Source organism: Corylus avellana, chromosome 1 (genome assembly GCF_965113065.1).
Source record: "Corylus avellana chromosome 1, dhCorAvel1.hap1.2, whole genome shotgun sequence".
NCBI lineage: Eukaryota > Viridiplantae > Streptophyta > Magnoliopsida > Fagales > Betulaceae > Corylus > Corylus avellana.
Window position 1 is genome coordinate 46,504,428 of NC_142490.1, and position 14,936 is coordinate 46,519,363.

The 14,936-nt window shown below is 35.3% G+C and overlaps 1 protein-coding gene across 2 annotated transcripts; it reads right to left on the reverse strand.

Annotated features, from left to right (window-relative positions):
• Positions 1-4,221: 4,221 nt before the first annotated feature.
• On the reverse strand, positions 4,222-14,737 carry LOC132170648 (hyperosmolality-gated Ca2+ permeable channel 1.2-like). Of its 2 annotated transcripts, none has more exons than XM_059581702.2 (12): positions 14,494-14,737; positions 13,160-13,508; positions 12,900-13,055; positions 12,429-12,564; positions 11,179-11,280; positions 10,496-10,615; positions 10,314-10,394; positions 8,981-9,321; positions 8,646-8,891; positions 7,471-7,795; positions 5,857-6,090; positions 4,222-4,937 (listed from the first exon to the last, which is right to left on the reverse strand). In XM_059581702.2, the coding sequence occupies exons 2-12, from the start codon at positions 13,471-13,473 to the stop codon at positions 4,668-4,670; spliced, it is 2,325 nt and encodes a 774-aa protein (XP_059437685.2). In that variant the 5' UTR covers positions 13,474-13,508; positions 14,494-14,737; the 3' UTR covers positions 4,222-4,667. The 2 variants fall into 2 exon arrangements, with proteins under 2 accessions (XP_059437685.2, XP_059437686.2); XM_059581703.2 differs by lacking the exon at positions 14,494-14,737 and having other exon boundaries at positions 13,160-13,199; positions 13,295-13,364.
• Between the last annotated feature and the right edge of the window lie 199 nt (positions 14,738-14,936).

Genomic DNA, 14,936 nt, shown 5'->3' on the forward strand with positions numbered 1-14,936 from the left:
CTTAAATCAATGAAATTGTAGTAAATTACTATTAAAATATTAAAAAAAATATAATAAATAACACTTGTCACTTATTAGAGTAGATCGAAATAAATTTTGACCAAACTTTGGAGAAAATTTATGTCCATTTTTCTTTTGTGTTTTTTTTTTTTTTTTTTTTTTTGGCTTGGTTATTTTCTTATTGATTTTCATTGAGTCGATTTGAGGACAGAAAAAAGGAAATAAGCCGTATGATTTTGGGTTCATGGCCGATTATGAAGAAGACTGTTTGCTGGTTTTTGGTTAAAGGAAAGCTGGTACTGATTTGGCAATACTTGAGCCTAACTCAAGCGGAATACTCGAGGTCAAGCTCGACTAATAGGCGAGTTCAAGCTCTAGCTCACACCAAGTTTAATCTTTAACGAACCGAGCTTAAGTCCAACTTTTTGGCTCATCATGAACTTGAGTAAAACATAAATGAGTCGAGCCATGCTTAGCTCGTAAGCAATCTTAAATGTGTTTCAATTGAATTAGGAAGTGGTTGAGTGGAAATCTTAGCTAAATATGGTATCATACCAATAACCTTAAATAATAATAATAATAATAATAATAAATAAATTAAAAAAAAAAAAAAAGTGCCTCAAGCAAATTTAAGGATTAATCAATGTCCCACCTATCACTTAGGGTTATTTTCGTACTTGTGTTTTATGCTATAATCAAATAGCTACTTTGATTTTCAAAAATACCACAAATGATACGTATGATAAGTAAATAAACCCATATGATACTTCTGTCATAGTTCTGCTAGTTTTTTTTACGGAGCTCCATGTCACCCTTACACGTCGAATGGTACATATGGTTTCAAGGTGACGTGTGTACCTATGTTTCTGGGTGCCACATCATATTAAAAAATATTTAAAATAATATGTAACACCCCCCCCCCCCCCCCCAAAAAAAAAAAAAAACACCAAAAGCCTGAAATCACCAATTAATGAACTTAAAATAATAATAATAATAATATATTAAAAAAAATTATGGGGAGTTTCATGGCCAAAATGGGGTGGCCGGCCACCACTATATTGGCTAGGGGAAACTTGTAAAATGGGGGTGGCCGAGCCACCTCCAAGGCCTAGGGATGGCTTCAGCCACCCCACCCTGCTTTTGTCTTTTCAATTTTTTCATTTGTATTTGGATTAATGGATTTTGGCCATTTATTTTTGGAACATTTTGACTTTAAACCCTTAAAATAAGCCCAAAAAATAGGCCAATTAAAGGTTCAAAACACTTAAAAAGTCCAAAAGCTCATATAAAAAAGGTTATTAGATTTTGCCATCTTTTTTAGAACATTTTGACCTTAAACCCTTAAAATAAATCCAAAAAATAGGCCAATTAAATACTCAAAACACTTAAAAAGTCCAAAATATCATATATTATTAGATTGAATAACCGCTAACCGTCGGACAATTGCTGTTATTAAAAGTCTATAACTGTCAAAAGTGATTACGGTTATAGCCAATAACCACTGGTTATAACTGCTTGAACACTCATGTATTGCATGGTACAATAACTTTAAGCTATGAATAATAATTTTTAAAATTATATCAATTTTTTATGGACACAATAGAGAGACAAAAATGACCTTTTATTATTATTCTTTTATGAATAATAATTTTAAATAAAGGCTCAGTACGTCACTATCATTACTCTTTTGATGTGACTTTTGATGGGCCTATACCATTTGGTAAAGGTATTTATGTTTAAAAGGTCGTCACTTTTGCCTCAATAAATTACCAATTCAGTAGATTTTGTGGGCGGGCACGGTTTTTCTTCTTCTTGTATCCTCGTGCCTTTCCTCTTTTTGTTGAATGGAGGTTTCTTATTTATCCCTAAATTCGTCAAATTTTCCCATTTTTGATAACAATCATTGCTCTAATATGTTGTGATGTCACTTAAATTTATAACAATTTTAGAACCTTGTACGGTTGTACCATGCCTTTCCTGCCTTCTAATCCACAAAAAGCACATGCGCACATAAACACAAACATGGCCATGTTTGTTAATACTTTTTTTAAAAAAAAAAAATTATTTTTAATGAAGATAAATACATTAATAAACAAACAACTCATAAACATATTTAAATATAGGTTTCTCCTTTATGTGGGGGCAAAACACTATTTCAAATTAAAAAAAAAAAAAAAAAGTATCCAGAACATATTAACAAACATTTCTATGAGCACGCAAAGCTGGGCTGTAAACTCGGCTCGTGCCCGACTCAATTGTTAAATGAGCTGTTCATAGACACAAAATTATACTCGATTATTAAACGATACATACTCGTATAAAAACTCAACTCGTTTGTTTAAAGTTCGTAAACATATTTGTATAGGGGCTCAACTCGCTTATTAGCGCAACTTGTATATATATAATTAAAATATTAATAATGTAGTCATATAGTGTATAACTATTTATAGTTAATTAGTGTATTGTGTGTATTAAACTAAGTTAACTAATTAGTTAATTGGTTTAGTTATATAGAGAGAGAGCTAATTGGTTAATATTAAAAAAAAAAAAAATGTTAGATAATTTGTATACATAATAAACCTTTTTTTTTTTTTTTTTAATCAAAGTCAATTTCATATATTAGTAATATTAACCATGTATATTTGTAACGACCCAGGGAAAAATGCTAGCCACATCTGCGCTATTACCCCAAAAAGACTAGTCAATTTGGAGTTTTCCTAAAATTCATTATAAAGCCCAGTTTCACCTAGTAACTAGGCAATGTGGGACTTAGCACCCATGACTATCTTTATAAACTACCCACTCTATGTGGGCTTCTTCTTCTACGTCATGCAGTGCTCTGATACCACTTGTAACGACCCAGGGAAAAGCGCTAGCCACATCTGCGCTATTACCCCAAAAAGACTAGTCAATTTGGAGTTTCACCTAGTAACTAGGCAATGTGGGACTTAACACCCATGACTATCTTTATAAACTACCCACTCTATGTGCGCTTCTTCTCATCTTCCCAATATGGGACCGGGGTGTTACAAACTCTCCCTCTTAAATTCCTGACGCCCTCGTCAGGGCTACGTCATGCAGTGCTCTGATACCATTTGTAACGACCCAGGGAAAAGCACTAGCCACATCTGCGCTATTACCCCAAAAAGACTAGTCAATTTAGAGTTTCCTTAGAATTCATTATAAAGCCCAATTTCACCTAGTAACTAGTCATGGGTGCTAAGTCCCACATTGCCTAGTTACTAGGTGAAACTGGGCTTTATAATGAATTCTGTGGAAACTCCAAATTGACTAGTCTTTTTGGGATAATAGCGCAGATGTGGCTAGCGTTTTTCCCTGGGTCGTTACAATATTAAACATTTTTTTGCTACTATTAAGTGTTAAAGAGTAAACTCGTTTTTATTTTCCTTGTATTTGTTTGCTTACAAGTGTCCCACACTAATAAAATAAAATCAAGCACACATCTCTCACAATAATAGTTAGCTTGTCTATCCCACGTGAAAAAAGCAAAAAAACTTTCTCACCTAAGTAATATATAAAAAGGATGCAAGCCTCTCTTACTGAGCCAAGGCTCTAGTTGTCCCACATGAATTGGCTCAAAAGGAGAGGCTTGAATTACAAAGTTGCCATCAATTTGTTGGTTGGGATGTAAAACATTTTTACTAATATATTATTATTATTATTATTATTAAATTTAATTTAATTTGTCTCATTGGTATGATGAGTCACTTAAGTTAATTTTTTTTTTTAAAAAAAAAAAAAAGTTTGCATTAGCCGAGTCAGCTTGGCTCGACTCGCCCGCTTGACTTGCCTACTAGACGAGCTCGAGCTCGGGCTCGCACAAGGAATTTTCCTTGGTGAGCCGAGCCAAGCTTAAATTTTGAAGCTCGGCTCAAGCTTGAGTTCGTGAAATCTTTAAATGAGCCAAGCTTGGACAGCCTTGGCTCGCCCAAGCTCGGCTCGTTTACAGCCCTACGCAAAGGTGACCACCAAAAGACAATGGAAATTACAATATACTAGGGCTTGAATATAACAATGCAATTCATTTAGGACTGATAATTTTTTACACGATCTATGAACCCGACATGAAATTAGCAGGATTTGGTTGAAAGTTTGACCTGTTTAATTAAATGGGTTGAGTTATGGTTGACTTATATAATTTTATACTCATGTCTTGACACAATTCGAACCAGAGTTACGAATACGAATGATCTCCCCTAATTGATCATATACCAATATAAAACATAAAGATTCATTAAGATAGAAAGAGGGTAGGTGAAGATGAATGTAGGGGCCGGGGGGGTGTTTGTTCAACGAGAATTGGCAGGCAATATAGCTCGGAACTATATCATCTCATTTGGATGATTCACACCGATTTACAATTCATATTGTTTGTCATAAAATGGACATGAACTGTAACCTAATCCTACCAACAATAAGCAACGACACATTGATTTACACTAGAATTATCAAATAAAGTCATTACATGCGCACCTTGTAACCAACTGCCAGAAAAACAGGACCTTGCTTTTGTTGCTGGAGTTACTGAAGCCTCTCTGGGTGTATCTGCTATTGTGCTGTTTAATTTACAGTGCCATCCTGTTCCATTGGTATAGTTCGGTGAAGGTGTGTAACACTCGGTAAGACGCAAAGTTTCATGCTGAAAATTAGGGCTGTGGAAGTTCTTGAACAGTCTCAGGTAGAGATGGGGAGGATCCTCCACTAACTTTACTGGGAACCGGTGTATTCATTCGGGACTGGCGCTTTGTGGCTACAACCACACTCTCGTTCTCCCAGTTTTCATCAAGCACCTCCTCCCCATCTTCATCGTCTTCACTAGCTTTAAAAACCGGATGTATATATGCATTTTGAAGATATCCTTTTAAGTTCAGGTGCGGTTCCGTTGCATGTTCTAGAGTATCTTTCATCATTGCTTCCTAAGCCCACATGAAATAATAGTAAAAATGAAGTAAAAATAGTAGTACAAATGGAAAGGGGCAGGCTTCATAGAGCGGATGTCAAAGGAAAAGTATAAAGGATTTCTTTCAATATTCTACAACACATTCTCGCACACAGAATACGTACAGATAGAGACTCAAGCCCATTGCCCATGTCATAATTCTAATCAATGTAGACAGTAACCAGGTTTAGCTCCTTTTTCTCCAGTTAATAGAAATAGACATTAAATTTCAGAAGCCATCAAAAGCTGGACCAGAGTTTGATAATGTCTTGTTAAGATTATGAGGTTATAGGGCTATAGAAAATGGTTTGACATAATAAACTCTTGACATGAAAAACAAACAGTGACACATCTACTTGGCAACTCAACTAGATTACAGCTCCATAGCCGAAAACATATACCGCTTTGAGTAATTCTAATTGTCACCATTGGTTGTGGAGAGCACGCCACATGGGATTGGGGGTGATGGGAGGTGACAAATAGAATTACTCTACTGTTTCAACCTAATGTACGTCTTGTTGCATCATGAATTTGACTAAAACACAAAGAAAATTGTAATATAATTTTAGTAACATATGGCTAAAACAATGCACAAAAACATTCACTAACAGATGCATTCATGTAGACATGGGCATTTTTCAAATCAAAAGCCAAAGCGTGACATTAAAGCGTAATGAGCTGAGCAATCATATGTATTATGTAGTCAACACTATCATATAATCATTAATTTGGGAAATAATCAAATGTAAATCACCACAATGATGACAGACAAACCAGCAAGTTTCTGTCAGTATGCATGCAGTTATTTGAAATAATAAGAGATATCAAATGATCAGAAAAAATAAAAATAAAGAAATAAGAGACATCAACTATGCATGTTGTAAGTTCCAACAAACCTGTAATGGGTATATAATAAATGCTGGTTCGTAACGGCCTTTGCAGAACCTATGGAACCATATGGTTAGAACTGGAAGTGCAAGGAGAAATGGTGTTGATTGGGCAGCCTTTTTTGTGCTCAACAATCCCATAAGAAGTACTTGAGAAATCACCAATGCAGTTATAACACGCCCATGGACATCAGGCCAAAATGCTGCAGCACTCTCATACTTTTGGTTATAAACATTTATGATCTGCATTTTCAGAAGTAAGGAGATAGAGTTTAAGAAACAACTAAAAAAGAAAGATATCTGAATGAGTCTATGACATTGTGTATAATGTTGCTAAACATGGAATAAATATTTGAAAGCAAACATATTTGGGTAGACCACATAGAGAGATCTAACAAACAAAATATGTCCTCATGAAGAAAATTAATTAAAAAATCCTTATCCAGCAAAGACTATTTCTTAAGAGAAAACTATTTCTCACAACCTATAATGCATACGTTAGAATAGACTCCTACAATAATTTACCATCAATGGAAACACAACGTAAGTGTTGGTAGTATTGCAAGTGTTGGAGAAACTTTTTGTCATTCTTCTATTTCCGTTTACTTTTAATCCTTTTCTTTCATCTCTTTTTTCCTTTTCCTCTTGGTCTTTTGCTCAATCTTCTAGTTCTCTTTTATGTCTATTTCTTTTACTCAAATGAACTCACCTAAGCCATAATCCCAACTCATTATGGTTGGCTCTGCGATCCTTTATCAACTAATTGTTGTAAAACACAAAAAAGAAAAAAGAAAAACCATTGTTACTGTCAGATAAATCCCTTCAACCGCTAATCCTATCTAAAGAATTGAGAGAATCTATTTTTCATACCCTATTTGAGCTCAAACACAGCTATTCAAGGAGTTCTATTCAAAGAATGTATGATTTTGTTGTAAGTTCGCAAACTTAAGAACATCAGCTAAGTTATGTTAATTAATAAAGAATTGCTTACCTTAATGCTTGCACAAATTGAAAAAAAGAAGAAGCAGAATCTTACTAAAACACGGCTTTCAGTATATTGATTGACAGGTATAAATCTTTGGGGTGAACGGCACTGTTTCTATAGAGTGCATCTAGTCATCTACCTTATTTTGACTTCATAAATTAACAAGATAATCACTCTCAAGAACTCAAAAAAGTAATCTCCTTATTTCCCCATGCAAATTTCCAAGCCTTTGCTCCTCATCAAACCTTTGGACTAGATGTTCACATTACAGTTCAACAAACCTTCCTGAAGTTTACTTCTTATAGTTGACTATATGCAGGAACGCACCTTAAGATTTCATGTGTGTTGGTTTCACCAGGGCAAAATAACTGGGCATGAAGCACTGAATGTACACATCCCTAGCAATTTTTCTTAAAAGTTGCAACATTTTAAAATATCATAGTAAAATAAGACAGCGTATGTGCACGCATGAGTATATTAATAAAGTTTATGTTGGCCCAATAGATTTCTTTACTCAGACCTAAAAAAGTTGCAACCCAATCATTGGATTGATACTGCCATGACCACAAGCACGCCTACTTAAACAGTAGACTGTCCTTTAAACAACAAATTGTAGAGTGAAAAAAACAACTTTGTACCTGATGGCGGAACACAACATAAGCAAGGCCAAAGAAAATGATTATGAAAGGAAGGATAACAGGCGTCACTGTAGCATACACGAGGCCCAACAAAAAATAAAACTGTATACGAGGTTCTCCTATGTGGAAACCAAGACTTCCAGGATCCATCGCCTCCTCCCTATCCCTTTCTGTCTTTACCAAGAAGAAATTCTTCAAGTGGTAAATTATAAGATGTTTCACCATTAAAATTTCCGCAGCTATACCAGCCCATCCATCAACCATAATATAAGTTATGAAGAAAGTTGCTTTGATTGGAATCGCCACACCAATTGTTTTAGGAATGCTGCCAAAAAGAGAAACAAATGTACTTAATTTTATGAAATCTAAGTCTAAAAAAAGGTGGTGGGAAGCCATTATCTAGCTCAAATTATGTAAGCTTGATAGACCAATCACATTATGAATGGAAATGCCTGATATGATTATCATAGATCATGTAATTATATCCAAGGTACAGTTAAGTATTTCCAGCATTTTTATGGTTATAAGAAAATGCAAAAAATGTATGAACTGCGAGAGATAATCAAAGACATGGTCCATAGAAAGCAAACCACATCCACAAAATAAGTATAGAAAGCCTAGTGCTCATTAAAAGAAGAAGCAAATAATGCCCTCCAAGATACTCATTCATTTGGTTACAAGATGTCCTACTTCATCCATTCTTAATGGCATCGCTCCATTCCATTTAATACACTTTCGTCATTAAACACCGCTCAAGTTCTTGATAGGAACTCTATAATATGATTTCTCCAACTAAATAATTATTGCATATCATCATCTTCAGCCTCTATGCTTCTACAGATTTTTTGGTTGATAAGTAATCAAGATGTATATAATAAGTTATTTGGAAGTTTATATTCATACATGAAAGTTCCAATTTCCTGAACTAAGTGATCAATTTCGATAAAAAGGGATACCAGCAGACTTCATACTTTGACAAAAAAATTTGCCTATAAATTCTTAAGTTCACATTATAACTATTTAATGCAGGGCAAACCAATTAATATCCACACGCTCAAGCAGGCATGTACAATCTATAGAACACCAGCTACCAACATACAAATATATTTGCATTGCCAAACACAGACATACATACTGAACAACAAAGGGAATAGTACACTTTGAGAATAACATACGCATTTGCTGATTGGTGAATAAATGAATCTAGCTGTTCAAGTGCACTTCCAGTAATTATGCTCCCGAGGAAAACATTCACAAAGTTGAAAAGATAATATCTAGAGGCTGATCTCCTTTCTAGAGAAGATCGAGATATAAATCCTTCAAATTTAGACATGATCATCAATATGGTTGGCAGAAAGATAAGGAATAGCTTCAATGCAATCCCAGGTAGAAAACCTGTGATGAGTGATTTAATGAAGTCCCTGCATTATGAAACAGAGAAGTATAAGTAATTTGTAGCATAGGAGACAAATTACTGAGTTGAGGGGCCTAAGGATGAGAGCAAGCTCACTTTTCAACAACAGGCTTCAAGAATGGTGCTGCTTTCTCAATGCCCTCAAGACTTGCAAGAGATTGTACCAATGCAATGGGGATCATGAAAAAGAAGGTCAAGAAGAAGAATGCAACAGCTATAATTGGCCTTCTAACTGAGAGAGAAACATATGGAATAGTTAGGTTTGGCCAATATACATCACGTGGATCTGGAGCCCACTCTGTTAACCAAATAGTTGGGTTTCTGGATTGTTGAGTTTGGGCACAAACAGCAGCACCCCAACGACTTTTGAAAGAAACAAATGCTGCAGGCATGATAGATTTTGGATCGTCTGCAATCCTTTCCCTTTCTGCAACTATCTGAAGGAGAGGTGATCCATTTCAATAATATGAGACCTTGAAGTGTATCACATTGCAGACAAAAACAAGCAGCATTGTAAAATGCAGTCAATTTTAACTTAAATGTAATTAGACCTACAAATGCAACACGAATTCACCATAAAAGTCCAGTAAAAAGTCCCCATTAACATGAGCATTTAGAAAATAGTTCTGGACAGACAAACAAGAAAGTCTTCCCCATACGGTCTAAAATTATAATAGGAAATTGTCCCTCCGAAATGAAAAATCATATGCATATTTTGTTGAAACCTCAACAAGATATTATAGCAATTAATCTTTTCTTAGAAAAAACATCCCTATAATTTTTAGTGAAGAGGATCATGGATGATGACAACCAACGCCTTCGATAAAGTAAGTCCTCCAGGGGAAAAAAATGGAGCTGAAAGAAAAATGTCGAAGTAGCCATAATAGAGGACCACTGGGTCCCATTATAGGAGTGGCATGATACTTGGAATACTTTTGGTGGGTCATGGTTGAGCTTGCTCACTTCTAGCACCCTTTGAATAAAGCAGAATTTATATTTAGGGGTCTTTCAATAATACTAAGATTGCATTAGTGAGGTAAGGCCAACAAACAGATCAAATAGAGCACTGAACAGCTTGGCTAATGTTTTTGACAGTAAAATCATGTTGCTTATGGTATCAATGGGACAACAATATGTCAAAGTCAGATACTAAACATTATGGATGAGGCCTAGATTTTGACGCAATGGGCCTACTTTTTTACAATTCAAAATAGTACCTTGGCAATGGTGTTCTTCCTTTTAAACATGATAGTATAAAGTATATGATCCTACTGGAACTTTTTCTTTTTCTTTTCTTTTTTTTTTCCTTTTTTAGGGGTGGGGGGGGTGGGGGTGGGGGAGATGGTCAATGGGACAATCGCCAAAACAAATATTCAGTCTTACATTACAAAAAAAAAAAAAAAACAAAAAACAAAAAAGTGGTACCTACTTCTTTTGACAGTTTCTCAATTTCAGACTCGTGATGGTCAATTGCATCCACTTTATTTCCCCAAAGCCCAAGAAAACCAGTCTGGAAAACAGAATCCAGGCACAATTTGGGGTTAAAAAAAAATAGTAAATTTGAATGCTGATGAGAGGCTAATAAAGACCAAGCAGATTGCAGTGAAGTACCTTCATGAAGGGCCTCTCAGAACTATTTCTAGAATATTTATTTTTGTAGTAAACAAGCCAGTTCTGAGTTTTTTTCTTCTTCTTGACCAATTTGGCAAGCTTGTTAGCATTATATACGACCTGCATAGTGCAGAGAATACATTGCAAGTCAGTAAATACACAATCACTTATGATAACTGAAGTGCATAGTAATAAACAATGATGATTGCATAACTTAATTTTTTCTCAGGAACCATAGCCCTAAAATAGTAAACACATTAGCAACATTAAGGCCTCATGGCCTGCTAGTCAAACAAACGAGTTTTCTGCATAGTAGGAGTTCATGGCTCTTACCCCAAATCAGAGTCCATAACATCGTCAGTTTTCAGCCAAAATTCTTCAGAATATATACTCTGTTTAGCAAGAACCGACCTGACGAGAGAAATGCTCGGCACTTTGAAGACGTAGAAATAGAGTTGCAGAAGTTTATGCTTAATACACTCTATACATGGATTATGGCGCATCATAGCATGATTGTTCCTACTTTTGCAGATTTTTTGAATTTTATGTTCTTCAACTTCTTCATATTGGGGGTTCTCTTCTATACTCCCTGTGTACTAGAGTTGTGTGCCCCTCTGCGCTTTATTAATGATATGGAATTCCTTATAAAAAAAATAAATAAAAAAAAAAAACAAAGAACCAACCTGATGAGTCAGATAGTGATCCGGATGATTGACTAGAAAAAAGTGCTCCACAAGCTCACTTACAGATTCATCAGGGTCAGGGGGAACATTTCTAGCAAGGACCTGAGAACAATCAAAATTCATAAGATAGGTTTGTATCAGGATAGGGAATCAAAAATTGTTCTGTTCCTACAATTTAACATTAGAAACTATCGTAACACTTGACCTAAAAAATTGTCATAACAAGTTAACCTTGAAGGATATCTCCAGCATCCATTTTTTGTAACCCCCCACCACAAACACACAACAAAAAAATATCAAAAGCTGTAACCAAGTTATTTCAATATATGACAAATTAGTGGCTAAAGACCAAGCACATAAGAGAGTTACGAATTTAAGGTTAGGGTACAACAAAACATGAACATGATTGCAGATGTCCCAGAAATAGTTTGAAGATTGATATATCGCAAACACCATATGACCTCCTAGAAATCATAATTTTAATGCTTCACTTGTTCAGAGTTCCTTTTTTTTTTTTAAAAAAAAAAAAAAAAAAAAAAAAAAAAAAAAAAGAAAGAAAGTATCCACAGACCACAGCACCCAAAACACCAAACCATGTGATGGAAAAGAAGCTACCAAACTCTAAATATTTGGATATCAAACTAAGGCACCAATGAAACTCCAAGATTTTTATTTTACTATTCATATGAATAAGAAAGAAAAGGTTCACTAGTGAGTATAAATTAATCAAGCATCTGCTCTTATTGAAAAATCAAATTCTGCAAACAAAGGTTCATCATATTTCTCAGAATTAAGAAGAAAAAAACAAAAGGGAAAACTACACTTTACCCCTCCAAAGTTTGGGGTGATTTTCAATTTGACCTCTAATGTTTCAATTTTTGCAATGCACTCCCCCCAAACTTGCAAATTTTTTTCAATTCAAACAATGTTATCTCAAAATTCCCATATTGCCCCTATTTTTTTTAAAAAAAAAAAAAAAAATTCGGAGTGGCTCTTTGGCCATCTGACCATTTTTGCACCCCAATTTTTTTATATATTTTTTTAAATAAAAAAAATTAGGGGTAATATGGAAATTTTAGGATAACATTGGTCGAATTGAAAAGAATTTGCAAGTTTGGGGGGCTGCATTGCAAAATTTGAAATATTGAAGGTCGAATTGAAAATCGCCCCAAACTTTAAGGGGGTAAAGTGTAATTTTCCAAAAAAAAAATAATCTGAACTAATTTATGAGACACAGATTTTATGTCTACCGTAAATTGATCTGGACGACGTCCGTCTGATGCAAGAAACTGCAGCCGCATTGATGCAACTTTTGCATACTCCTTTAGTAACACATAGCATGTCCAAAAGGTAATGGCATAAGCCATCACTATGTGACTCCAAAACCTGCGATCCACGACTTAATATGATTATTATGCTCAGAGCATAAAGACAAAGCAAAACATGAACAGTCCATCAGAGATGAAATTGCTAAAAATCATATTTTTGGATGAATCAACTGAAAATAGCATTAACACAACTGAAAGCATAATAAGTTGAAATAGCAAGACCTCAGAATCACTGATAATTTGGTAAATAAGCTATGTTTTGCGCACTCAAAAATTAGGGTTTCTGTGGAGAACCACAGAACATTTACTAAAGAAAGACAAAGTTCGGAATGGCTCATCCATATCTAGAAAAGACAAGGTAAAGGAAGTTAGCAAGGAAAGAGGGTTTCAAACCTTTGTGAACTAACTGGGATATTTGAAATGGAGAGCTTATCAATGTTACTAGAAGTTATATTATTTAGCTTGGCTCGCTCTAAAGTGCTATTCGTCCAGTTAACTGGCACCAGCATAGCCCATGCAAGGAAGGCTATAGGAACAAAGATCTTAAGTCTGCATGAATGAAGACAGAGAATCAGCACAATAATAATATATTACATACCACAATCTCACATAAACATTCTTCTAAGACAACTGTGACAATGTGTGCTACATACCCTATCAAGTAAATCCGCAAGTAAACAGCAGAATCCAGTCCTGCATGGTCAATGAGTTCAGGTTCCGGCATTCTCAGTGCATCTGGCACCCAATTCAAAAACCTGATATATGACCTGAAGTCCAGATTGACAAACCTGCGTACATAAGCTCCGGAGTGAGTTGGATCCGTTCTTAAACCCTTATGATACCACTTCGGGAAGTACACTCTATCATTGAACGGTTGAAGCCTTAAAATGGCAAACACCACTAAGAAAATGAATGCGCTGAGAATGTTAATAGCAGCTGCCACTCCAATATCTTTAAGTGTAGCCATTTATATATCTTCCAGTAAAAAAAAGAAGTATTTCCCTGTAAAAAAAAAAAAAAAAAAGTAGGAACATATACATGAGGGAGTAATATCAACTGAAATGGCACTTTGCAAAACCAAGCAAGAAGCAAACTGTAAGAAAAATATAACAGTCCGTACTGTTTTTCAAACATCTTAGAAATGAAACTTCAAATCCAAGTGACATGTCCAATTAAAACAATATACCGTGCATTTAGGCCTTAATATATTGCCTCTTTTTGTTCTGAATCTTACATAGCATACATCATCACCATCAAAGAGACCATTTTACACAGCCAAAGCCAGTAACAAAACATATATAATCAATATCTGAATAAGTGTCATCCCAAGAAATCTTGCAAAACAAATCCAACACCACCAGTTCCCATCCAAAATGACAACTTTGTTCTTTCCAAACCACACGCATACCCAACTCAATTCCCACTGAGACGACCAAACACATCCTAAATGTTCTGGCTACAGATTAATTCAGTCCAATGCTCATAACTAAGTACAACATAGTTTCCAAATTTGACACTGCTAGTCCAATGAAACCAAAAGTAATTAAACTTAAGATAATAAACAGATCTATAACTCACCTACTACAAGAGAAAATAATTAACTATTCATCTATAGATCCGGAGGATTTTTCCTTTTCTGGAAGAAACTTTTCCCGGAATCCAATGCTCATTATTAAACACAACACAGCTTCTACAAGTAACTAAACTTTTAAGAGAAATATTCTTCTTACGACCATCAGGATAAGAACCTTATTCTTTACAAGTAAATTTTAGCTTTATCCTGAGAAAAAAAAAACTTTCCCGGAAAATAGTTTCCCTAGAAACTAACACAGCCGAAGCACGACAAAAACCATTCAATCAAAGCCAGTTCGATCCACCAATTCAGATCAAACATATCCAACACAACCACCAAACTTTCACACACACACTTTATCATAACCAATCAAAAGCAGAAACAAACAAAACGCATCGTTTAAGAAGTTCACACCTCCGTATCAAGCTGGAGACGAGTCACAGAAAGAGAGAGAGGAGAAGTTCGCGATCTGAAACTGAATTACGGAGTGTTTGGATCGCTTGCGAAACCCAACCGAAGCAAGAACAAGATATTCTTCCACTCCTTCCAAGGAAAACTAATAATAAGAAATCAGAAAAATAAAAGGTAATCCAAAAAGTGGAATTTGGTGCCGCTTTGGGATTTGATTCAACAGAGAGATGCTTTCGTATGGTTAACGGAGGAAATGGGAAAAAGGCGGTGACAATAAGTGCCAGAGAGGTTTATGTTTTGTCGTACTTCTACTGATAGTGATTGCCTTCGGCGTCGGCTAGGCGCCACGCGGGTACCAACGGCTACTTTTCGCGTGGGGATTCTGTGTTTGTGAGGTTTTCGTTCACGCGCGGTTGGTGAGGTTTTGCTAACTACATTGATGTCTA